This window comes from Rhineura floridana, chromosome 6, assembly GCF_030035675.1.
Source record: "Rhineura floridana isolate rRhiFlo1 chromosome 6, rRhiFlo1.hap2, whole genome shotgun sequence".
In the NCBI taxonomy this organism is placed as follows: domain Eukaryota; kingdom Metazoa; phylum Chordata; class Lepidosauria; order Squamata; family Rhineuridae; genus Rhineura; species Rhineura floridana.
In genome coordinates this window covers 8,496,579-8,523,148 of record NC_084485.1, presented here as the reverse complement: position 1 = coordinate 8,523,148, position 26,570 = coordinate 8,496,579, and the positions used below count along the sequence as shown (strand labels likewise).

Genomic DNA, 26,570 nt, shown 5'->3' with positions numbered 1-26,570 from the left:
GATTAGAGCTGTGCCGCGATGTAGCGGCGAAATTCACGCTCTGACGTGAGGCTTCTTGCCTATGCTCCCTGGCCGGACGTTGCGCGTCCGCTGGAGCTGTCGCCATGATGCCCAATATCTGCAGGGAACTGACCGTAGCAGGAGCTGGGTGCTGCCCTGATTTTTTGTGTCCCTTCTTGTTCTGGGATTGTGGGACAGACGGCGGCCGGGAACTGACTGCAGCAGGAGCTGAGTGCTGCCCTGACCCCTTATGGCCTTGCAGGGATCCGACCACAGTAGCCACTGTATGCTGCCCTGTTCCTCTAAGGGTTTTTGTCCTGGCGGTCTGAGAAGACGGTAGTGCTTCCATATCTCAGCCAGGAGAGAAAGAATAGGTACGAAAAGAGGAAGAGAAAGATTATATATATATATATATATATATATATATATATATATATATATATATATATATATATATGTTTGTTTGTTTGTTTGAACTAATTAACCAAATATATAACAGAATAAGAAGTATAGAAAAGAACGAAGGAAAATAGAGTAGCCGTAGGCTGATAGTCTACAGAAGTGAGAGAAAAACAGCCAAAGGTTGTTGCCCGAGCTGAGACAGGAACAGAACTGGCATCACCTCAGTAAGAAGGGGAGGAGCCAAGAAAAAATTATGACAGGTTCCTGTCTCGAGCTGATTGGGGACTATAACCCACGTGGAGACCTCACTGGCATCCATGAAAGAACACCAGGTTGAGACACTAGACTGAGAAACCAGATTCACTAGAAGCACATCTTCTGATAAGAAAACATACAAAAAGCCATACCTCTTGGGGTACTGTACCAGTCTTTCTGGAGACTAGTAGAAGAGCTGCAGGTGTTTTATTTTCCATCCACGTCAGCTGATGGTGAGAGATAATATTATCACATTATATATCATATTATATGTTTATGTACTGTGAAACGTTATGTACTGTACTGTGAAACGGTATGATTATGTACTGTTGCAAGAGTTTGAGTCTGGACTCTGTTCAGTGTAATACTGTAACCTAATAGGTTTTGTTCTTTCCAGATTCTACACTTTGATATATACTAAATGTATACAGCAACATATCTTATTCTGATATTCTTATTTTCTGATTCTGATATGATGGCTGCAGCCACCTAGAGTGCATTTAATAGCTGTAGTGGGTAAGACAGTAATAAATAGCATATGAGATGAATATTCTGTTGTCTGGTTCCCCATTCATTTTCCTGATGCCCCCCAAGACCCAAGAATCTTTGTGTGGGGTCTCTAACCATTAAACATTCAGACAACTGCTATTGGAAACTTGCAAGCTTAAGTGAGCTAACATCTAACCTGTAAGGACTCAGAATAGATTCAGGTAAAGGGGAAAAAGGAAGAACCCTCAATCCTGTGCATTCACAAGAAGGGGGCCGGTTTTGCCAATTTCAGGGCCTTATTTGACACTACAGGCCATGTCCCTTAATCCTTTTGGTGCCTGTGTTCCTCTTGCTCAGATATGGAAGTCAAGCAGCTGGACAAGAGGGCTTCTGGCCAGAGCTTTGAAGTGATTCTGAAGTCACCTTCTGACTTGTCCCCTGAGAGCCCAATCCTTTCCTCTCCTCCCAAGAAGAGGGATCTGTCCCTGGAAGAGCTGCAGAAGAGGCTGGAGGCTGCAGAGGAGAGAAGGAAGGTAATGGGATTGTGAAGGAACTGCTTACTAGCCAGTCTTGACCTGTCCTTGAATTGAGCCTAAGAGGAGCTCTGCCTGCCTTTCTATCTAATCTGTCTATCTAATCTATTTATTTATTTATTGCATTTGTACACCACCCGATAGCTGAAGCTGTCTGGGAGGTTTACAAAAATTCAAAGCATTAAAAACAAATATACAAATTTAAAAATTTAATTTATTGGCTACAGCTAAATTCCTATGCCGGTGAAAGCTTGTGAGAATCCTTTCTGCTCTGTGGTTCAAAGTTTTCCAAAACATTGCATATGGACAGAAGAGAAATGGAGAGCTGTTACACTCACTTGGAGGAGACTAACAAAGGCATGCAATTTATTAGTGCATTACCATTAACGGCTTATATGACTGAAATTATGTCAAATATCTTACAGCAGTTTAAAATGACCAGGTAGCGAATACTGCAGTTTACGGGCAAAATAATTACTGAATGTTCAAAGGCCAAACCCTTTTTCATTTGTGTTTTTGTCACAAGTGAAATTACATCTACTGCAGAGAAACAAAATGAAATATTAAATTGAACCAGGAGGAAGGAAAGCTTTAAAAAAAAATTAAAAAACTAGATGGAAGTATGTTTAAGGTCAGTGAAGAGTAAATTTCCAGATATCTGTTTTATTCCCAAGTTAATGACCTTCACTTGCCTGACTTGCAGGGGTAAATTTGGCTAATGCGGCATTGTAAACACAGGTATTAGGGATGGTGAAATACCCATTGTTTTATACTATTTAAAGCCCTTGGGAGAAGCAGTATTAATGCATAGGGCTCCACCGCACATGCAAGGAAGCATGGCGGGGGGAAGTGACAGGAAAAAAATAGGGTAAATCACCACTGCCCCCAGGACCCCACCAATTTTCACAGCAGTGGCAAAACGGAAAAAAATAAAGTAGGCAAGGCAGAGAGGTTTAAAACTCTCCACTCAGCCCAGCACCCTGATTGGGATGCAAATTGCCCTCTTTCTAGTCATTGGATCAACCATTTAATAAGTGGGGAAGAGGCATTCCTCCCCTGCCTATGTGGATGAAAATTGCCCCCTTCCCAAACATCTGATAATCACCTCTCCTTAGTCGATCTGTACAGATCACCTGAAGAGGGGAGGCTGCGTGTCCTTTGTGTGTGTGAGAGAGAGAGGGAGGGAGGGAGGGAGGGTTGGCCACACCCACTTTGGCCACATCCACAACTGGCATGAGGCCCCTTGGAGGCTTGGCCAAGATTGAGTGCTGCCTTTGGACTGGAAAAGGTCAGCCGCCCCCAGTCATGATAGAAGAAACAGGTGTAATAGATACAAAGTACAACACTGATATGGGGATATGGGGTAGCCAGGCATTGTGATTGTTGTTATGTGCCTTCAAGTCGATTACGACTTATGGCAACCCTATGAATCAGCGACCTCCAAGAGCATCTGTCGTGAACCACTCTGTTCAGATCTTGTAAGTTCAGGTCTGTGGCTTCCTTGATGGAATCAATCCATCTCTTGTTTGGCCTTCCTCTTTTTCTACTCCCTGCTGTTTTTCCCAGCATTATTGTCTTTTCTAGTGAATCATGTCTTCTCATGATGTGTCCAAAGTATGATAACCTTAGTTTCAACATTTTAGCTTCAAGTGATAGTTCTGGTTTAATTTGATCTAACAGCCAATTATTTGTCTTTTTCACAGTCCATGGTATGCGCCAAGCTCTCCTCCAGCACATTTCAAATGAGTTGATTTTTCTCTTATCTGCCTTTTTCACTGTCCAACTTTCACATCCATACATAGAGATCGAGAATACCATGGTCTGAATGATCCTGACTTTGGTGTTCAGTGATACATCTTTGCATTTGAGGACCTTTTCTAGCTTTCATAGCTGCCCACCCCAGTCCTAGCCTTCTTCTGATTTCTTGACTATTGTCTCCATTTTGGTTAATGATTGTGCCAAGGTATTGATAATCCTTGAAAAGTTCAATGTCCTCATTGTCAACTGGTTCCATTAAAAAACAAACAATTGGCTGTCGAGGAGTCCTTTAATCTGTTCTGGTTTGCTGGTTCCATTGCAGAGCCAGGAGGCTCAAGTCCTGAAGCAGCTGGCGGAGAAGCGGGAGCATGAGAGGGAGGTGCTCCACAAGGCCTTAGAAGAGAACAACAATTTCAGCCGGCTGGCTGAGGAGAAGCTCAACTACAAGATGGAGCTGAGCAAGGAGATCCGTGAAGCTCATCTAGCTGCCTTGAGGGAGCGACTCCGTGAGAAGGCAAGCCAGCGCCAGAGGCTCACACCTAACGAACCCCAACAGGAAGTGTTCCCAATGTCATCCCTGATATGAAGGGCAACTCATTTCATATCACGGGTGATGCCGGGGACTCTCGGGTTGACGGCCCTCCTCTGTTGTGCCACTTGGTTCCTCTCACTGGCACCTTAAAGACAAATCAGGATGACAAAACGAACACTAGTTTTTGCTGCAGATATTGTAAACGGGGAAAAAAATAATGGTAGATTCAAATGGTAGATTGAGGATGCAAGTAGGTGAGAGGGAAAGAGATCTGTGATCTAAGGGTTATAAAAGGGCATACACAACTGCAGGACAATAATTGTGGGGTGAGAAGGAGAAGGGTTTTTTTAATCCTTTCCCCTGTGTCTTTTCCCCAAGCCACCCCCATTTTCCCAGTCCAAAGCCACTGCCCACCTCTATTCCCCAAGCTGCTTCCCATGAGGAAAAACATTCAGGTACCACAATGGAACAAACAGCAGCTCTTTGGCAAGGAGCGATTTGGACGGGGAAAATGCACAGGAGAAAGAATCAGATTCCCCAGCACCATGGCCCTGATCCAGCCCCCCCAGTGCATTTGTCATTTAAAAAAAACACAGGGGATCTGATTACAGATCTCTGACTGGAAGATCTAGTTTGGTTATTGTTATGATTATTATGTATATCTCACTCTTCCTCCCAAAGGCATCCAGGATGGCAAACACACAAATGGTAAAACAATTAAACCTAAAAACAATTCCAATACAGATGCTAACTGGGAAAGATATTTTAGTGTGACTAATCCCCACACAGCCATGAAGGTCACTGGGTGACCTTGGGCCAGTCACTGCCTCTCAGCCTCAGAGGGAGGCAATGGTAAAACCTCCTCTGAATACCGCTTACCATGAAATCCTTATTTGTAGGGTCACCATAAGTCGGGATCGACTTGAAGGCAGTCCATTTCCATTTCCAGTCTTTTAGGGAGATATCCAACATGCCTCCACTGTCAGAAGCAGCACGTTTCTGAATTCCAGTTGCTGGAAACCCCGGGGGGGGGGGGGAGAGCGCTGTTGCACTCAGGTCCTGCTTGCGGGCTTCCCATGGGCATCTGGTTGCCCATTGTCAAAACAGGATGCTGGGCTATATGGGCCACTTGTGTTCTTAATGAAATCAATGGGTCAACTCTGACTTAGTTGGATGTTACCCTTGGCCTTTCAGATGCCAAAATACCCCTCTTCCTCCTTTAAGAAATGAACAAGGTTACCCCTCTGAAACTTGCTTGAAATTGATGAAAAAAGCATCTTCTATGGAAGAAGCAGCAGAGGTCCTTGGGTCCAAGAGGGCCAGGGTTGCAAGCTAGATAGAGCCCCCGGGTCCTCAGCTCCCTTTCCCTGCCATATGTGCTTTTCACAGTCTGCATTATTTCCATGTCTTTCAGGAACTGCATGCAGCTGAGGTGCGCAGAAACAAGGAGCAGCGGGAAGAGATTTCTGGATAAAGGGCTTTTCTACACAACTAGCAGCTGCTTCCTAATAACAAACAAAACTCTACACTTATTATTATTTGGTCTAGATGAGGCAACATCTGATTTTGCCATTTCCATTTCCCCTTCCCTACCCCTTCCCTCCGGTAAACCAACCTTCATATCCTCTCTGTATCTTTAACTTGTGAGGGTTCATAGGGGCTTCTCAGCAGAATAGCAGCTAGTTCACAAACATTAAATATAGACTCCATCAACCAGCTTCTCTTTGGGCTTTTCTTCAGAAGAGCAAAAGATGAAACTGAAACTAATGCACAAACAAATTACAGATGACACGCTGAACACGCTTGGTGATGTTGTGGAGATGAGGGCTGTTCTCTGTGAAGCACTGACCGCGCTTGGTAGCTGTCCCAAGTAAAGTAACGATACGTGATTGGACAAAGAGGAGCCTGTCCTTGTCAAGCAGGGAATTGGCAGTTTCACATGTTAAGGTTTTTTTTAGACATATATCTATGTTCTACATGTACACTTGAAATATAAAGCAAGGGCAACTGTATGTTTGCAAACGAGTGCGTTGTATATGTACACGCAGACCAGGATTGGCTTTGGCTCACTCTTAGGTATAGTGTCAGTGGCAAGTATACATCTGCCACTGTGTAATGTGTGAAAAGGCTCTAATAGGCCCATTGCTTTCTCAGTGGCTAAAGTAGACTAGATGGTTGAAGGATTTGGTTAGAAAGAGCCTCTTGCAGCTTATTCTTTGCTTTCTGTCAGCTGATTGACAGCTGTTGTTGAATTTAGCTAGTAGTTCAGAGCCTGGAGAACACATGAAAGAGCACCACAGCAAGTATGAATTGCTGCCCTGTTTAGCCTCAGACATAATCATGCCTGTGGATTGAATTGTGCTTTTATTTTCAAAAGATTTCAGGGTAAAGAAACTTTGGCTAAGCAGGGCCACTGCATGATCTAAAGTTCCACGATACAAACAAACGGTATCTTGAAGTCTGGCACATTTCGGATACCAGTCTTTCACTTTGATTATTCACATCAGAAAAGATGCATGGCTACACAGCAAGCTGCAAGACTTCAGCTAGACATTGTTATTGGGGATAGTAAACCACACCTCTTCCTGAAGATGAAAGCATCTTGTCAGTAGCGTCACAAGAGGCAGGATTTGGAGTACGGATGACAAGGGTCTGTTTTTTCAGGTACTCTACTGTAGTAAAGGACATAAAGAGTCCTGTAACAATTTCTGATAGTTACAACTTCAAGGATGAAGGAGAGGAGACTGCCTAGAAAAAGGAACAGAGAGGAGGCAGAATGTGTGCATCTGTGAAGTTTCAGAGATACAAATGTAAAAGCAACTAGATATTTTGATTTCAGTAGTGCCTCCCCATAAAATGTAGTGTATGATTTTGTGTAGCTACTAGCAATGTTCACATATAATCTTCAACAGTTGAAAGGTCTGTTAGAGCCAATTTACACATTATTTTTTTCCAAATTGGGTCAAAAAAAGTACCCAACTTTAAGTAGCAAAATACATACATGGCACCATCAGTTGTGAATGTTGCTTACTTCATTTATAACCCTCCTTTTAGCTCACAGTATGAAAACAATCAAAACACACAAGTTAAGGCAGTAAAATGCTTTTAAAATTACCACCAAATCTAAAAATCCTGCAGCCAGAAAAATCAGACACCATCCCAATATTCCTCAGTCCCTAAATGCCAAATGGAAGGAAAAGACCTTATCTTGCTTCCCCCCAAAGTTTAAACATTAAACAAATTTAAAATAAAGGTTTAATAGCATGTGCGCATTTAAATTGGATGGATTCAGCCCCTACTCTCACTTAAACAAAGCAGCAGCTATTAGAAAAAGATCCAGGGGAAGGGCAATAGCTCAGTGGTTTGAGCATCTGCTTTGTGTGCGGAAGGTCCCAGGTTCATTCCCTGGTATGAGCTTGCCCTGTCTGAACCCCTGGAGAGCACTGCCAGTCTGTGTCAACAATACTGAGCTAGATGGACCAGTAGTCTAAGGCAGCTTGCTATGTTCCTAGCTTCTGCATTTATTTCAAGAAAGAAGCCTGGTCATTTGAATATGTCTATATGATTCCCGATTGACCTTTGTAGTGCCTCTATTTTGACATTTAAACCCAGATCATCTTTTTTTTTTTTTACTGGAGTTTAAAAAGTAAAGCATGCATCACCCATTAGGCTGGGCATGGTATTGGCTTTGGTGTGAGGTACGTGTGGTCAGTTTCCCACTCTGTCATGCAGATGGCCTTTGCAAGTTATTGTCTCTCAGCCTAAACTATATCACTGGGTTGCTGTGAGGGTAAAACAAAGATGTTGCAAGCATTTTGGACATTGAATTGTGCTATAATAATACAAAAAAAAAAAATCTGGCTTGCATCACAGTGTGTGGCTGGATGAATAATGGTTTCAGTGCAACGCAATGAGATTTACTGTAAAAATATTCACTCCAAAGTAAGGCCCATTGAATTCAATGGAGATTATTTCTTAGTATTGTGGGCATAGGGTTGCAGCCCTTAGTGCCCATGGCTGCAGTGCAAGATCTGCATTATTATTTTTTTAACTGCATCAAACCTTTTCTGGTAAGTCAGGTGCTCAGGTTTGTGTTCCTACAAAAGTGCATGCTGTGGAGTGAAGTTTTCACAGAAGAGAAGCTGACAGTAAAAGGAACCATTGATTGAGCCAGCACTCTATAGGGAGGAAAGGGACTGGCACAGATTTGGGTACTGTTGGATGTTGCTCTGCTGTTATTCCTGGAGAGCTTCCCTTGATAAATATGTCATATTGTATAGTATATGTGTACAGAGGGAAGATGGTACCCAAACTAGACTGCCAGCAGCACAAGGAAGTCAGGGTGTGTTGGTTAGTACAAAGAGGGGGTTTTATTTGGTATGGCCACTCCCATTTTGGTTGAATGCACAGAAGTAGATTTGGGATCCTCCAGAAGAAAAGTGGGATTTACAGTCAAAACACTAAGGTTAGCAACTTTCCCTTTCTTAAAACTCTTCATTGTCTGGTTTTTCATCTGTCACATGACAACAGCACCTAAGGGTCCTTCATGCTCCAGAGACCAGTGAGTGCTTCGTTAGCCACTGAGACAGTCCTCTGCAAGGCACCAGGGACACAGAAAGTGAGGTGAGCCTTTCATCTGTCTCAGTAATGCAACCTAGCACAGGACTTCTGGGGACACATTCTGTGCTGGGTTGTATTACTAATAGGAAAATCTGCCTCCTGCCAATTCCAAATGGGTTCCTCCTAGTTATCACGCTCCAGATATTTAAGTTGCTATTGTGCTGGCAAGAATGATCCTGCCTGAATGCAAGGCTGACCTCCTGGCTACTATTATTATGTATCTCTTAGATAGCATTTTTAGTACATAGGGCATTGCAATGTAATTTTCCTTTCTCCCCTACAATAACCTTATTTGAGTTTTCAAGATGAGAGTTAAGGCTGAGAGACAATGGATGTTGCCCTTCTGTTATGTCCATGTTTATGCTTGCAGCTTAGCCCACAACAAATGAATTTTCAAAATAATTCAGCCTACACTGGCTATAGATCAACACTGGTTCTAAAATCCTATGGGTCCCCATTGAAGGAAGGGCCTGAACTGTAGAGTACCAATGCCAGCCTTGACTGTAGCAAATAAATACTTAGTTTTTCAGTAGGTGCATACTACATACTAGCCTAGTACTTCTCCCTCTGACTTTTTTTTTTAGTTTTTCTGGATCTACGACGATTCCAGTCTCTGTGGATTTTGGTCAGATCTCATTTGTGCCTTTTCAGACATCAGGGTAAAGGGTGTGATGACCCATGGTGACATTTGGGGGGGCACCAGTGTTGTCAATAACATCACCTTGTAGATGCTTCCCCCACCAAAATGACTCTATTGTTTAGGTTCTGTGGTCACTGCCCCATTAGCGATCAGAGCTCTTATGTGAATTTCTTCTCTTTGGAATTCAGAAATGGGGGCAGGCATTTTGTGGGTGTTTATTTATTTTTAGTGGAAAAGGCCTTTACAACCATATCAGAGGAGTTGTTCTCGAGTGAATACTGTGAGCCTTCTATATTCATTTGAAAAAATAAATCTAGACTGGAGATAGAACATCCTTAACATCATAAAAGAAGCCATCTCTTGGGTAGGGGCAGGTGATCACTCAGCCAGTTGATCCAGTCAAGGCACAGAAAAAAATTGGCTGGAAGTCAGGTGGAGCTGTATACAGCTTCCCTAGCACACATCCTGCCTTCCACTACCAGGGTATTAGCAGAAAGCTTTGTATCCAAAGAAAGGGGCTACCATGCCACACAGAAATGCCTGTTCAGACGATCAGAAGGAAGAGGAAGATAGGTCTGTTAGAAGCAGCAGCCAGGGCTAGGAAGACGTGCTTGGAGCTAGGAAAAGAAGAGTTGAGCTTTAGTATCCAAGCTCATAAATCAGTTTCTAAATAGCGGCCATCCTAGATAAGCGCCTGTGTATAATGCAGAATCATCTCATCCATGTTATAGTGATGATACATTTAAAAATGTTTAAATTAACTTAAATTCAATTAAATTTTAAGGAAAAAAATAGAGTTTGTGTGTAAGAAGTGGTTGCAGTCGTTGGTGCCCGTGTCCTCTGGTGGGACCTGTGAAAATGACTGCAAGATGTTAACAGTGTCTTATTTGCTGTGGTGCTGGGTGTTTGCTTTGATGTGTAATTCTGACTTATTGTAAATACTGTTTTTAGTACTATGGTTATGATTACTGATATTTATAATAATGGTGACGACAACTAGAAAAATGTCATACTCATCTGAACACAAGCTCAGAAACAGCATTCACTCTGGTAGTTAATCCACGTGGCATCAACAGCATTTATAGCCAGGCATGGAGCCTAGTTTCCCAGTGAGGAGATAAACCTATATCTGAGCTGTACTACATCAGGTGGCATATCTGATCAAATACATGATCAAATGCTCCTCCATATAAAACCAGTCTCTGCTGCGCATGGAAAGCTTCAAGTAGAAAGCTAGGTTAAAGCTCCCACATACCTAGCTTTGTATATGCAGGGATATTAATATATATAGGAACATTCCATCATGAAAGCCCCCCCACAGCCTGAAGTGGTACAGCTCGGCCACAGGTTTACCACCTTGGTGAGAACTAGGCTATGGTCATAGGAGAAAGAGCTAGTATCAGTGCATAGTCAGTCGTCTTTGCTTACTGAAACAGATGGGATGTTTTACGTATAAAGAAAGCCAGAGATATGGGGAAGAAACACTGATAAAAAAAGAAGTGTGGCAATTCAATAGTAGGCTGGATAAGAACTGGGAGAATCTTTCCTAAGGATGGTAGGAGGAAAAAGGTTGAGCGGGGGTAATGCCAGGAAGTCTGACATCCTGGGAGGTCTGGGTCCACTCTATAGCTTTTCCTTGGTTACAGACTTGAGGTCCAGATGATCCAGTCTGCCTCTTCATAGCAGTATACAAGATAGAGGCCACCTTTTGTTAGACAATAGTGTCTTGTTCTCTATGGGTGCTTCCTTCCTGTTCCTCACCCTACGATCACTGAGCTTGGTATGTTCTGTGGCTGCTTCCCCTTAGTTCTTCTTGAGTCTTTGAGATTCGTGAATCATTCCAGATCTACACAGTGAATGATGCACCACCAGTCTTGATTTTGTGATGCTGTTCTCAGAGAATAATTGGTGTTCTGGAGACTCTAATGTATGCAACCATTGGAAGACTTAGGGCTGATTCACATGTGTGTGTATCCAACTATACCAGGGATAGCCAATGTGGTACCCTCCAGATGTTGTGGGACTACAGCTCCCATCATCCCTGACCATTGGCCATGCTGGTTGGAGCCGATGGGAGGTGGTATCCAAAATCTGAAAGGCACCATATTGGTTACCTTTGAGTAGAAGCTGAATGCTGTGTTTTAGGCAATATGGAAGTTATGTGATATTTCCAAAACAGCCTATGCACACACGAAAGCGATTCTGCCATGTTTCAGTCATGAAGAGCTCGACATGGTTATGTGGTTTGGCCCTTAGGCTGGCCTTCCTCAGGCTGGTGCCTTCCTGATATCTTGGACTATAACTCCCATCAGTACCAGCCAGCATGGCCAGGGCTGATGGGAGTTGAAGATTAAAACATCTGGGAAGCCTGTGTTAGGCGGTCAATGAATTCTGCCATTGGTGCTTATCTAGATAAGAAGAATAGGATCATTAATTCCTTCATTGTAATCCTTTCCATGCTTTAAGATACAACCTGCATATCCAAGGATGGATTAGCCACAGGTATGCCAATGTTGTCAGGTGGAAGTTTGCATCAGTCATTGTTGCTAGTGATGTAATATGCTGAGTAAAGAAAAGTATACCAAATGTATCAGGAGCTCTGCAATTGGATGTATCAGGGAAGCCAGGGAATGAATTTATCTAGTATCAATGGGTGCAGCAAATAAATTATTTTTTTTATTGTACTAGATATAATATGAATTACAATGGGTGCTTCCAAAGACATTTTACTCATGTTGCAAACAAATTGGGGAAGGCACTAATAAAATGGGCAAATGCCCACTTGAATTGATTATGAAGAATCCATATCTGTGGCATGCAAATCCGCAAATTAAATTAATTTCCATTTGCTTCCAATGGTGGAGTGGTTTGTGCTAGAACTGGGACTTCATGCCTTTCATGAGTCTCTTGTGTCAACCCCCTTTTCAGGCACTCCCACTTTTTGTGGTTTGCAGGGAATATTCTACAAATCTACACCATCATTATATATAGCAATAGCGAGCTCAGTTCTCCTTGTTCCTCTTCTTACATATCCAAAGTGACACCAGCCCTACACAAGAGGGAAGGTATCAGCAGGCATGGGAAACCCCCCTCTTCCACCACCCCCAAACAAATTAGGGGAAAACCCCTAAGGGGTAACAAATGTCATTAATAGTTCCTAATGAGGACTGGGCATGCTGAGCAGCTATGGAACACTGGCTGGTTGTAGGGGAGGATTGAAAAACAAGCTCAGTGTGGGCGTGGAATAGAGTATCCTGAGCAAGAATGTTCCACACTGCAACACTTCATTGTATAACTTGTATAATTTCTAATGTTTATGTGATGGAACTGGAAATTCTTCCTGATGCATCCGTGCCTAGATACAATTCTAGGTCTTAATAACATCTTAGGTGTGTTGCTGAAATACATGTTACTTTGAGAGATTATGAACCAAATTATCTGTCACAGCTACCAATATTAAGGTGGGGTGGCAGGATCAGCTTTGTTTGTCTAGTTTATTTTAGGTCCAAAGGGGAATAAAAATGGTTAGGGACCTGATTTTCAAAGCTTAATTGCCACATTTCCGTATGCGTATTGGGGAAGCCTGCTCTGTGTAAGCCATAAAATCCACTTATTTTAAGACAGCAACAGAGCTACCTTAAAAACAACAACCCCCCCCCAAAAAAAAACAGCTTGTAAGGACTCCAGGTTCTATGATCTAATGGTCTTTGTCCATGTACACGTGGGAAATTTTCATTTCAAGCACCATTTTGTTGCTGTATTGTAGAGCAAAGCTCAGGGTTGTAGCCAACGAAGTCCTAGTTAGTGTAGACCCCTTGAAATGAATAGATCTAAGTTAGTCACAGCCATTAATTTTAGTGAGTCTACTCTGCGTAGAACTAACATTGAATACAACCCCCAGCATTAATGCATCTGGTGTTGGTCCAGCAGAGCTCTTCCTATTTTCTTATTCCCTCTTTTCAGTGCAAAGTGGTTTTTGCCTGAGAGCTGCATTCACAGCATATAGGGAGTTTCCTGCTGCTCCTTCTCCAGTGGTTCTAGGCATTTTCTTCATTGGCTGCCTCAACTGGCTCCATTCCACAAGCCTACTTTACTGTCACAGGGATCTCCCACAGAGTTTGATTATGGGTTGTTTTCAGTGCTAGTCCTACCCAGAGCAGACCCACTAAAATCAATGAACTTAAGTTAGTCATGTCTATTAACTTTAGTAGGTCTGCTCTGAGTAGGACTAGCAGTGAATACTACCCTATGTGTCTGCATGCATTATGTACATGTTCAGGTACACACATACAACCAGTAAGTACTGCATCCCTAAATGCAAATACACACGCGCACGCACAAACTGACGTTTGAAGTAAGAAGCAAGGAATGGCTGCTTATGGTGCTGTTGATATTACTGTACAGCAGATTTCATATTAAGGATCACTAATAAAACCAGGACTGTGGAGTCGGAAGCAATTTTGGGTGGAGTCAGAGTCGGTAGAAATGTACCGACTCCGACTCCAATTCCTTCATAAATGGCAAATGTATATTAACTAGTAATAACAAATTTACTGTAGTAAAATGGTAGCACAAGGCATTTCATCACCACCACATGAATCCAGAGCTTGGAAAAGTTACTTTTTTCAACTCCAACTCCAACGAGCCCAATACCTGGAGGAGCTGGAGTCGAAGGTCTGGCGGACCGACTCCACAGCCCTGAATAAAACTATTCCTCTGTGATCTTGCCTCTTTAGGAATGTAGAACGCAGGCACTTATTACCTTTTTGGCTTCTACAATCCATAGGCTTACTGTAGAGTGTAATGAAAAGATAGTAGTGACCACTGGATGCTAGTGAGATGTGCAAAGAAATGATGCAAGAATGCTAGATTTCTTATTCTAGCTAGCATATGCGTGGATCAGCTTTCACTGCTACCTTCAGTTTTTAAGGCTACGTACAGTCTTTGGAAGTAAGTCCTAAACTAGTTTACCACCTCAGCAAACCTGGTCATGACTGAGCTACAAGCCTTGCAAGCTCCTTTCATGTGTAAAACAGAGATACTTTCTCTGTCCCAGGCGTATTGTATGGGTTCCTGTTTGAGCACTATGTAAGAGTTGCGTCTAGAAGTGGTCTTGTGTAAAATGAAGCTCAGCCTATGGAAAGCAGACTTCAAAATACCTGGACAGCAGCCCAAACTTAAATGGTGTTCCCTCCTCCCCCAGGACTGGCCTCCTGTTCCCTCCTGGTAGTCTGTTTGAATATTGTTGGCCTTCCACAAGATTCACTTCTTAGGATGCAGCATGTGCTGTCTTTGTCCTTTCCAGAAAAATAAGAAAGTGTAATGGTGCCAGTAATACCTTTCTCACTCTTAAAAGAGCCTCATCCAATTCCTTTAAATCTACCACATGCATTTCATTGTCAACTTGAGGTGGTTGTTGTGCAAAAGAAGTGATTCATGAGGAGGGGGAAAAGAAATAAAGTTGGTATGAAACTACAACTCTCCATTTTTATTAATTCATGCAATGCCAGTTTTCCGTTACAGTGGTTTTCAAACAGTTTTCCTGGGAAGTGATTCAACTGCCTTGCAAGGCAACCTCTCTGTTATCAATATTCCCCTGCAACGTGCTACTGCAGAACAGAGCTGGGCACATCTGAGGTTCTGTTCTCTGTTCACAGGTGTGACCTATAGATTATTCCCCAAAATAAGCAATTGAAAGGTACAAGCTTGAAGAAAACGTTAACCACAGTCTTTAGTCAGTTTACAGAGGAGATCTCTTTCAGGCTAAGTTGTTGCGGACACATTCCCCTGTGGGGCACTTTATTCCTGATTGAAACCTCCTGAAAACTGGAGTATCAACAGAACACTGCAGCATTATTATTTGGCTGAATAAAACCTTTGAACAGCATTTCCAAGAAGCTCAACATTTTGCAAAAATACGAACTACTGGAGCAGTGTTCAGCTTTTTTTTTTTGTTACATCTAAAAAGCTTAGAATATTGCACTAACAGTACAATCCTCTATGTGCTTATTCAGATGGAATCAATTCATTGGAACTCCCTAGCTGTTATTATTTATTTAATTAAATTTATTAGTCACTTTTCTTCACAATAGTGAATCCAAAGCAACTTACAATCAAAAAATTATATTGAGATTCGGAATGCTGCCTGAAAGAGCACAGCTCTTGTGACTGGGGAAGGGTTCTAGCTCAATGGCAAGAGCATTTGGTTTGCATGCAAAAGATGTCAGGTTCAGTCCCTCAATTTTTAAATAGGGCTAGGAAACACCCATATCCAAAAGCCTGGAGATGCACTTTGAGTCAGGACACATAATACTGAGCTAGATGGACCAGTGGCTTGACTCATTTTAAGGCAGCTTTGCTATGTACCCAAGACTAAAACAAGTTCTGTGGCCAGATAATATAAATTCTGCATTTGGAATCTGTTAAAAAACTGGGAGATTTCATACATACATGGAGAGGGGTAGGCAGACTATAGACTTTTGGGTTTGTTATCTGAGGTGGGCGGCTGTTTGCCAGTTGCATGGAATATATTTCTTAAGGTATTGTGCCAATCCAGAATTCCCGACTTGATTATAATAATCTGGCACATGTGCAGGTAATACAGCATGTGCACCAAATGTCAAATAAGGGGCCAGATACACCCATTGGTGCTGGGGTTACCAGGAGGCTTCAGCTATCTTTTCTAGTATGAAATGAATACCCCTTGGCTCATCATGGTAAACTAGAAGTGGGCAGACATTGCACCCACTCCTCACTTGAGGATCTGTCACCAAAGGAAACCAGTGCAGCAGCCTTCTTAGTTCTCTCACAAAGCCAATCTGGCCCTCCAGCTGGTGCCCATTCCTGTCACGAAACAGCTTCTCCTCATGCTCAACTAGTAATTGACCAGGTCTGCAGACATTCTTATTCCTTGAGGCAATGCCTGCAGCTATATTCTCCACCATACTGTATGGGTTGACCATCAGCCATCCTTGAGGACCATAAAGGTACCATCTTGTCCCCCATACTGTTTAACATCTATATGAAGCCTTTGGCAGCAGTCATCAGGAGATTTGGGGCGAGGTGTCAGCAGTACGCTGATGATACCCAGCTCTATTTCTTTGTAACATCTGAATCGGGAGAGGCTGTGCAAGGCCTGGACTGGTTCCTGGACTCTGTGGTGGGCTGGTTGAGGGCCAATAAACTGAGTCTGAACCCTAGCAAGACAGAGGCGCTGTGGGTTGGTGGTTCCTAAGTTTGGATAATTGGTCAGTTGCCTGCTTTGGATGGGGTTGTACTCCTTATGAAAGAGCAGGCTATAGTCTGGGGGTACTCCTGGATCCATCTTTGACGCTACAGCCCCAGATGACCTCCATGGCTAGTAGTGCCTTTTACCAGCTTCAGATGGTAAGACAGCTGTGGCAGTTTCTGGACAGGGATAGCCTGTGCCCTGTTGTCCATGCACTGGTAACCTCCAGATTGGATTACCATAATGCACTCTATGTGGGGCTACCCTTGAGGTTGGTCCGGAAGGTGCAGCTGGTGCAAAATGCGGCAGCGAGACTGCTCACTAGAGCAGGGTATCACAAACATGTCACTTCACTACTGAAAGAATTGCACTAGCAGTCTATTAGCTACTGGGCTAAGTTTGAGGTTCTAGTTGTGGTGTACAAAGTCCTATACAGCTTGGGACCAGGATACCTGAAATACCATATATCCCTTATATACCCAGTTGATCACTCCGCTTTGCAGGTGAGGGCCTCCTGCAGATAACTATCTTATCAGAAGATTTGTTCCGCACAACATAGGAAACGGATCTTTAGTATAGTGGCGCCTACCCTTTGGAATTCCCTCAAATGTTGTTGTATCGACCCTATGGATCAGTGACTGCCAAGAGCATCTGTCATGAACCACCCTGTTCAGATCTTGTAAGTTCAGGTCTGTGGCTTCCTTTACGGAATCAATCCATCTCTTGTTCGGTCTTCCTCTTTTTCTACTCCCTTGTTTGTCCCAGCATTATTGTCTTTTCTAGTGAATCATGTCTTCTCATGATGTGTCCAATGTACGATAACCTCAGTTTCATCATTTTAGCTTCTAGTGACAGTTCTGGTTTAATTTGTTCTAACACCCAATTATTTGTCTTTTTCGCAGTCCATGGTATGCGCAAAGCTCTCCTCCAACACCACATTTCAAATGAGTCGATTTTTCTCTTATCCACTTTTATTCACTGTCCAACTTTCACATCCATACGTAGAGATCGGGAATACCATGGTCTGAATGATCCTGGCTTTAGTGTTCAGTGATACATCTTTGCATTTGGGGACCTTTTCTAGTTCTCTCACAGCTGCCCTCCCCAGTCCTAGCCTCCTTCTGATTTCTTGACTATTGTCTCCATTTTGGTTAATGACTGTGCCGAGGTATTGATAATCCTTGACAAGTTCAATGTCCTCATTGTCAACTTTAAAGTTACATAAATCTTCTGTTGTCATTACTTTAGTCTTCTTGACGTTCAGCTGCAGTCCTGCTTTTGTGCTTTCCTCTTTAACTTTCATCAGCATTGGTTTCAAATCATTACTGGTTTCTGCTAGTAGTATGGTATCGTCTGCATATCTTAAATTATTGATATTTCTCCCTCCAATTTCCACACCTTAAATATTAGACAGGCACCATCTCTGTTATCTTTTCAGCGCCTACTATAGATCTTCCTCTTTCAACAAGCCTTTTAGGTAGAGACCTTACCCGGTCTGCAGCTGTGTTGGAGTTGCTTTTTAATATATTTTTAAACCTTATTTTTTAAAAATGTTTTGTCTTAATATGTTTTTAATGGTTGTTGTAATATATTTTTAAGTCTGTTTTTATGAAGTTTTAAAGTGTTTTTAGTGCTTTTGTTTGCCACCCTGGGCTCCTACTGGGAGAAAGGGTGGGATATAAATCAAATAAACAAACAAATAATAAAGGAAGCAAAGCCCTCTTCTTGCCGCTCCCTCAGTTGGTCTCTGATCAGGTAGGTATTACGATGACAGGGGTGACCTAGGCTAAAGCTTACCCTAATAGGTAAACCCTTCCCAGCCATAAAAAGGCTTTCACAGGCTGCACACTTTCTCTTGGCAGGCAACTTGGTCCCCTGGAACCATAAGTTACGCAACTATTGTCTTGGCAAACAGCCCATGATTTCACCATGCTGTGCCAACTTGGGCCACTGTCCACACATAACAGGCGTAACAGAAACCCGGTGAAATTGAGATAATCAGTGAGGAAACATCTCTGGGTACAAATTCTATAGGAAGGGCACACCGGAGGTGGTGTCGCTCTATAAATCAATAATTTCAGCTTTAAAATGTCTAGTCTGCATATTAGATTAAAAAACATTTAAAAATGCCAATGATTGTCAGCTCAGAATCAGGTCTAAGCAGATACCTGAAGAAGTGATTTCATCTGAGCTACTTTACATCCCTGACACACTCCTACTGCCTACAGGAAGTTATCTCATAAACATAAAAGCCCTGACTACAAATTGAATGTTTCAATACATCATTATTATTCTCTGAGACAGTATGGCTATGCTAATTTTTTCTGCATCATTCTAATTTTGTAAATAAGTTGCTGAAGTGAGCATTAGCCTAATTAAGTTATTCTTCAGGCTGCTTTTCAGGCCAGCTCTCTCAGAGCAATTTACAATAGTAAAAATAAACGTTTTATGCAAAGATCCCTAGTCCATATCAGAGATTCAGAGAGTGATAAAGCAAATGGAAAAGTAAGGCCCTCACTTAAGAAACAGCAAGCACCTTAGCAATGTTCCAGTAAAGCAAGAAGACAGCTGTTATATAGAGATTGATTTTATCCATGTTTACTCAGAATCTATTTATTTATTTATTTCATTTAAAATATTTCTATCCCGCCCACTCTACCCTGTAATAGAAATACGTACATAATAAAATTGTAAACAATAAAATCACAAAACATTAAAATAAATTAAAATACATAAAATACTATATATATGTGTGCGTGTGTGTGTGTATGTATACACACACACATACACATATATACAGGGAGTGGTACTAAAGGGGACTACAAGGGTAAAATTTAACGTAGAAGGCATAAAATCAACGTCGGGCTCTACCTTCAGTTCCTCCTAAAGGCTCTCTGGAAAAAGATCGTTTTCAGAAGTCTCTGGAAAACCATTAGGGAGCGAGCAGATCAGACTTCTTGGGGTAGGGTGTTCCAAAGCTGGGAGGAAAGGTGGGATATAAATCAAATAATGCATTTATTTTTTATTTATTTTAAAATATTTCTATCCTGCCCTTCTACCCTATAATAGGGCACTCAGGGCAGCTTACAAAAATAAAATCAAACACATACATAATAAAACTGTAAACAGTAAAATCACAAAAACATTAAAATACATAAAATACAATTAAAATACATAAAATACCACACACACACACACACACAGAGACAGAGGAAGTGGTACTAAAGGAACCACAAAGGTAAAATTTAACATAGAAGGCATAAAATCAGTGTCAGGCTCTACCTTCAGTCCCTCCCAAAGGCTCTCCGGAAAAAGATCGTTTTCAGAAGTCTCTGGAAAACCAACAGGGAGGGAGCAGTGCAGACTTCTTGGGGTAGGGTATTCCAGAGCTTGGGGGCCACAGCTGAAAAAGCTCTCTCCTGCGTGCCTGTCAGTTTAACGTCTTTCACTCCAGGCATGCAGAGGAGACCAGAGGCAGGTGATCTTAAATCCTGGGCAGGTACATATGAGCGTAAACGGTCCCTCGGGTACATCGGTCCAAGGTTGTTTAGGGCTTTAAAGGTCAGAACCAGCACTTTGAATTGGGGCCAGAAGCAAATTGGGAGCCAGTGGAGTCGATAAAGCACAGGGGCGATATGCTCCCTGTGCTGTGCTCCAGTTAACATTCTGGCTGCTGCATTTTGAACCAACGGTAATTTCCGAACTGTTTTCAAAGGCAGCCCCACCTAGAGGGCATTACAGTAATCAAGCCTCCATGTCACCAATGAATGTGTCACTGTGGCCAAGTCAACTTCCTCCAGGAATGGACGCAGCTGGTAGACCAGTTTGAGTTGGCCAAAAGCACTCCTGGCTACCGCAGCCACCTGATATTCAAGCAGCAGGGTAGGATCCAGGATTCCCAAACTGCAGACCTGCTCCTTCAAGGGGAGTGCAACCCCATCCAGAACAGGTTGCAACCCCGTCCCTGGTGTAGTTTTCCCCTTGACCAGCAGTACTTCCGTCTGGTCTGGATTAAGTTTCAGTTTGTTAGCCCACATCCAGCCCTTCACAGCCTCCAGGCACTGGTTTAGAATGAGCACTCCCTCCCTGCAATCAGGTGGTAGGGAGAGACAGAGCTGAGTGTCATCAGGACACTGATGATATTGTACTCCAAATCTCCCGATGACCCCTCCCAGTGTTTCATATAAATGTTAAAGAGCATGGGAGACAAAATGGAACCTTGCGGTACCCCACAGGCCAAGGAGCTGAGCAGTAGTCTCCCAGCACCACTTTCTGGGTCCTGTCCATTAGGTAGGACCGCAGCCACAGTAAAACAGTGCCTCCCAATCCCATCCCAGCTAGACGGCCCAGAAGGATACCATGGTCGATCTTATTGAAGGCAACCGAGGTCCAGCAGCACCAACAGGGATGCACTCCCCTCGTCTGATGTATGGTGTAAGTCATCAAGCAGGGTGACCAAGGCAGTCTCTGTCCCATGACCAGGCCTGAAGCCTGATTGAAAAGGGTCTAGATAATCCGATTCATCCAGGAAAACTTGGAGCTGAGCAGCCACTACTGCTGAACCAATTTCCATGATACTTCACTTTGCATAAGATTACAGCCTTAAGGTACAATCCTATATACACTTACCTAGGAATATTAAAATCAGTTTCTGAGCAGATAAGCATTGGATTGTGCTGTCAGACTGTCTAATGTTATTATGCTTAGGTGCATATTTACTCTCAAATTTCACTGAATTCAGGGAAATTTGACTGAGCGAACATGGATCAGTCTGCAAGTTTATTGGGTGCTTTTTAAAAATGGTTTAGCCTGCCTGTTTAATTTTTTCTGTGGTTTACATGTCAAACCAACTGGGAAGATGGAATACTGAAATTAGGGTGAAAAACTCACAATTCCATTCTAAAATAGGGTTTTTTTTACTCATTTTCTGTCAGAGGAACGGAAATACCAGTGTGCCAGTTAAAAGGGCCTATGTGCATCTTTCAAGTTCTGCAAATCTTGACATCGTAACAAACAATTTTTCCTCCTCCCCAATGTGTGCATGAGGGAGTAGGATTTTGGTATCTTGGTTTGTTAAATGATGGTTTATACAGATCAGTCACATATTGACAGCAGCCAAATTAACTATTGCCCCTTTCTGGAAAAACATGGCAGGGAACACAAAAGACTCCTGGTTCAAAAAGATCTGGAATATCTTAAAATATTCCTAGCCAGGGGAACCGAGATGAAAATTAAGTTTGGTGTGGAGTGGATGAGCTTTATTTTGTATAATAGATCTGGTAATGATGTAACGCTACCATCACAATGAAATGGAAATGGACTGCCTTCAAATCGATCCCAATTTATGGTGACCCTATGAATAGGGTTTTCATGGCAAGCGGTATTCAGAGGGGGTTTACCATTGCCGTCCTCTGAGGCTGAGAGGCAGTGACTGGCCCAAGGTCACCCAGTGAGTTTCATGGCTATGTGGGGATTCGAACCCTGGTCTCCCAGGTCGTAGTCCAACACCTTAAGCACTACACCACACTGGCTCTCTTAGATTAACAATAATCGGATTTCCTCAGTTCCATTCTACCTAATGAAGACACTTGTATCTATTCTGAATATGTGTAGTATACTATGTAGATACTATGTGGAACACAAATATCCTGCTGTATAATGTATCACCTTGGTAACATAAATGTTTGTTTTGTATGTTAAGTATGTTATACAGTAGGGCCCCGCTTCCCGGCGTTCCGCTAATGCGGCGGCTTTCGTTTTCAATTTTAAAGCTGATTTTGCCATTTGCGGCATTTTCGCGTGACGCGCCCCATTAAAGTCAATGGGGTTCCGCTTTACGGCGTTTTCCACTTTATGGCGGGGGTCCGGAACGGAGCCCGCCGTATAAGCAGGGCCCTACTGTATATAAAATCAAGAAAAAAAATTAAAAGTGGGATAAAGATTTAATAAATAAACAAATAAAACAGGAAGCAGCAAACAGAAAACTACAGCTGAAGAACAATTCAATAATCTGAGTCTCCATTTTACTGTTTTTAAAAACTCATTCTTAGAGATCTCCAGATCTGCAGATACAGCTCCAACAGACAATCTTAGGAGCTGCAACAGTACCCTGAAACACCCAACTTACTTTGCTGGAACAAAGAAAAACTGGGAATGTGATTTTTACTTATAGTAGCATATTAAAAATCAGTAATGGCACAATGTACGGCAGACTGTAAATTACAGATTAAAACAGATTACTTACACAAGGATCTTCCTTCCCAGATATAGCATAGCACCAGGTTCTTGCTATACCTGGTTTCTATTAGCAAATATACCGTGTAGGCATAAATGCTCTTCAGGAGATAAACTTGGGTCTTGTTGAAAGATGTTCTCACCAGTGGACCATCCTGATCTCATGCTCCCAGCTTTTTCTGTTTTTCAACTTGCCTGCACCTGAGCTGAAGCTGTTCAGTTCTCTTCTGGTATTGAAGTCCATAGAGCCAATGACAGGGAACTTCCTTTGCAATGAAATCATTGCCACTAATTCTTGTAAGCATGGCTTTGGCCTTTAGAATGTGTGCACAGGCCTTCACACTATCTGTGAAATTATTTGTTTTGTATGAGATTAATTTTTATTTCTCTTACTTATGCTTCTTCACTCTTTTGAAAGCATAGAATCGTAGAATAGTAGATTTGGAAGGGGCCTATAAGGCCATCAAGTCCCGCCCCCTGCGCAATGCAGGAATCCAAATCAAAGCATTCCCGACAGATGCCTCTTGAATGCCTCCAGTGTCGGAGAGCCCACTACCTCTCTAGGTAATTGATACCAGCAGAACCCATACAGCTGTTTCAGAACTCCTGTCCTTGTCAAAACCAGCAAGGCATAAGCGAACCTTTTTTCTCAAGAAGGTATTAAGACGGCTGAAAGATGTTGATGACACCAAGATTTGAAGACTTGTCTGAGGCATGCTTTGAAATCCTCCACCAAATCAGCAATTCAGTGACCACTCTATAGCATCCTTGATATTTATTTATTTATTATTTGATTTATATCCTGCCCTTCCTCCCTGCAGGAGCCCAGGGCGGCAAACAGAAACACTAAAAACACTTTAAAACATCATAAAAAACTTTAAAATACATTAAAACAAAACGTTAAAAACATTTTCTAAAAAGCTTTAAAAACATCTTTTTTTAAAAAACGGGTTAAAATATATTAAAGAAAACATATTAAAAGTAATTCTAACAGAGACACAGACTGTGATATCCAATTGGATGTGGAGATTCTGGCATATGGAATAAACTGTACCTTGATTTCATGTGAAATTCATGTATGACTTAAAAATATGACTTTTTTAAATAAATTGAAAGGGCTACATGATACTTTTTTGTACAAAAATGACAATAATTCTACAATAAACGAGGTAGCCTGCAAGGTATTGCTTTTCTGGAAGTGCTTTTAACACTTCAGCCTGGTGTTTAGTTAAGCAAAATGTGATTTTAATATTTTTAATTTCCACATTTTAATGGGGTACCTATTCTGGTTTATGTGGTTTCTCTCTCTCCTAAGCCCTAAGTGGTTGTTTTTTAAAAAAAAAATAAAAATTAAAGGTGATATATAAGTATCCCTAAAAAATATCTTACAAGCTTTTGGTATATAATTCTTTCCACACACACACCAGAATCAGCGCCCGAAATACGTATTTGTTTCGGTTGCCTGGGCAGCAAAGAATAAGCCTAACAAGCAAGTAAGCAAGCAAGGCTGGCCGCCACAAGACTTCAGGGGATCGCGCGCTCCCGACACACGGACGCGCATCTTCGAGCTAAGGCGCGCGAAGCCGACTGGCCGGGGGGTGGTGGTGTAGGAACCTTCTGCTATCCGGCGCAGGCGCACCAGGGTGCTTGCGGGACTTATTTCACACCAGGCAAGCCTAAAGAGTTGAGAGCGGCTTCCCTCCCGCCCCGTCAAATAAGCCTCGGCTAGGTAGCCGGCTGCCATACAGCAGCAGAGTAAGGAGGTGGCGGCGGCGGCCTGCGCGTGCGCAGAAAAAACTGAGGCGGCGCGCGCCGGAGCCCAAAGATTCCCTCATAGACACCTAAGGCAGCCATTTCCCTCCTGCCCCCCCCCGCTCCCCCTTCCAACCGCCCCAAACATCACCACCCTCAGTAGCTTCCCCCCGCCTTCCTCCGTCGGTGGAACCTGAGTCGGGTCGTCGAAAGGCAGCGGCTGAGGTAAGAGAGCCTCCACACAGCCGCCGCGCGGGCCTCCACGCACGCAATCCTCCGCCCGGCCAGTCAGCCGGCGGGTCCCTGCGGAGCGTCAGGACGTTACGGCAACGGCGGGACGGCGGCGGCAGCAGCAGCAGGAGCGCTCGGCCGCCTCTCCCTCCCTCCCGCGCTTTGCACCTCTGCCCCTCCCCCAGCTCAAGCTTCCCTCATGCTGCCAGGAGCGAGCGCGCGCCGCTCTCCGTTCTTTTTTCCCCTCAGAGAGAGAGGGAGAGAACCAGCTCGTGCGCGCCCGCGCGAGTCCGCGGCTCCAGTCGCTGTCGCGAGCTCGCTTTCGAATCCTGCGCCCGCTGCCTCCCGCCTCTTCTTCCCCGCGCGCGCCGCCGCAGCTTTCTTGGGCCAGAGCACCATTGCTGAATGCCCCGGGGCAGCCTCAGTCCGCCTTCCCGTTGTCGCTCCTGCAGACCTCGGCGCCCTCTTGGGCATGCTTGCAAGGAGGCTCACCCTCCGCCTCTTGCTCGCCGCCGCCACCGCGCGCCCAGTTCGTGAAACCCCAGTTCTTTTAGTTTTTTCAGAAGAACCCGCAAAACTTATACGCCGCTGGTCTTGTTGGTGGGGTCCCTCCAGACATGCCGTTTTATTGTGCTTTCATAGAATCATAGAACAGTACACTTGGAGGGGTCCAGGAGGCCATTAAGTCCAACCTCTGCTCAATGCAGGAATCCAAAGTAAAGCATACCTGACAGGTGCCTGTCCAGCTGTTTCTTGAAGGCCTCCAGTGTTGGAGAGGCCACCACCTCCCTAGGTTATTGGTTCCATTGTCGTACCATTCTAACAGTTAGGAAGTTTTTCTTGATGTTTAGCCGAAATTTGGCATCCTGCAACTTGAGCCCATTATTCTGTGTCCTGCATTCTGGGATGATCCAGAAGAGATCCTGGCCCTCCTCTCCGTGTCAACCTTTCAAGTCCTTGAAGAGTGCTATGCTATCTGCCCTCAGTCTTCTCCAGGCTTCTTTCAGTCTCTCCTCACAGGGCTCATGAGAGCCAGTGTGGTGGAGTGGTTAAGGTGTTGGACTATGATCTGGGAGACCAGGGTTCAAATCCCCACATAGCCATGAAGCTCACTGTGTGACCTTGGGCCAGTCATTGCCTCTCAGCCTCATGAAAACCCTATTCATAGGGTAGCATCAACTTGAAAGCAGTACAGCATTTTTTCACAGGGCTTTGTTTCCAGTCCCCTGATCCTCCTCGTTGCCCCTCTCTGAACCTGTTCCAGTTTGACTGCGTCCTTAAAGTGCCGTGTCCAGAGCTGGACGGAATACTCAAGATGAGGCCTCACCAGTGCCAAACAGAGGGGAATCAATTCTTACCTATAAAAATATCCGTATACTGCTATTTAGTTAAAACATCAAAGTGGTTTACAACATATGTAAAACAACCCCAGAAATTTTTTTAAAAATAAAATACAATGAAAACAAATGTCAATTGTTGGGGGGGGGAAGCATGTTCTTAATTGCCTGTTTAAGCCTGGCAAAACAGAAAGGTTTTCAGCAGCTGCTTAAAAGTTAAAACAGAAAGCGTCTGCTCAATCTCTGTTGGCAGAACATAAGAAGAGCCTGCTGGATCAGGCCAGTGGCCCATCTAGTCCAGCATCCTGTTCTCACAGTGGCCAACCAGGTGCCTGGGGGAAGCCCGCAAGCAGGACCCGAGTGCAAGAACACTCCCCTCCTGAGGCTTCCGGCAACTGGTTTTCAGAAACATGCTGCCTCTGACTAGGGTGGCACAGCACAGCCATCACGGCTAGTAGCCATTGATAGCCCTGTCCTCCATGAATTTGTCTAATCTTCTTTTAAAGCCGTCCAAGCTGGTGGCCATTACTGCATCTTGTGGGAGCAAATTCTATAGTTT

At 43.4% G+C, this 26,570-nt stretch overlaps 2 protein-coding genes and 1 long non-coding RNA gene across 7 annotated transcripts in view; 2 read left to right on the top strand and 1 right to left on the bottom strand.

Annotated features, from left to right (window-relative positions):
• The window catches only part of STMN3 (stathmin 3), a 39,188-nt gene extending 25,859 nt beyond the window's left edge, over positions 1-13,329 (top strand). For both annotated transcript variants that reach the window (XM_061630932.1, XM_061630933.1), the window contains exons 3-5: positions 1,504-1,679; positions 3,760-3,951; positions 5,384-13,329. In XM_061630932.1, the coding sequence (XP_061486916.1) occupies positions 1,504-1,679; positions 3,760-3,951; positions 5,384-5,443 (428 nt within the window). In that variant the 3' untranslated portion in view covers positions 5,444-13,329. The remainder of the gene's footprint in view (positions 1-1,503; positions 1,680-3,759; positions 3,952-5,383) is intronic.
• On the bottom strand, positions 781-24,544 carry LOC133387027 (uncharacterized). Its single transcript, XR_009763345.1, has 4 exons — positions 19,329-24,544; positions 6,549-6,717; positions 5,585-5,732; positions 781-1,659 (listed from the first exon to the last, which is right to left on the bottom strand). It is a non-coding gene; the product is annotated as an uncharacterized LOC133387027 (long non-coding RNA).
• GMEB2 (glucocorticoid modulatory element binding protein 2) overlaps positions 24,386-26,570 on the top strand; it is a 56,296-nt gene continuing 54,111 nt past the window's right edge. For all 4 annotated transcript variants that reach the window (XM_061630926.1, XM_061630927.1, XM_061630924.1 and 1 more), the window contains exon 1: positions 24,386-24,668. The gene's annotated coding sequence lies outside the window, so the exon portion shown is untranslated. The remainder of the gene's footprint in view (positions 24,669-26,570) is intronic.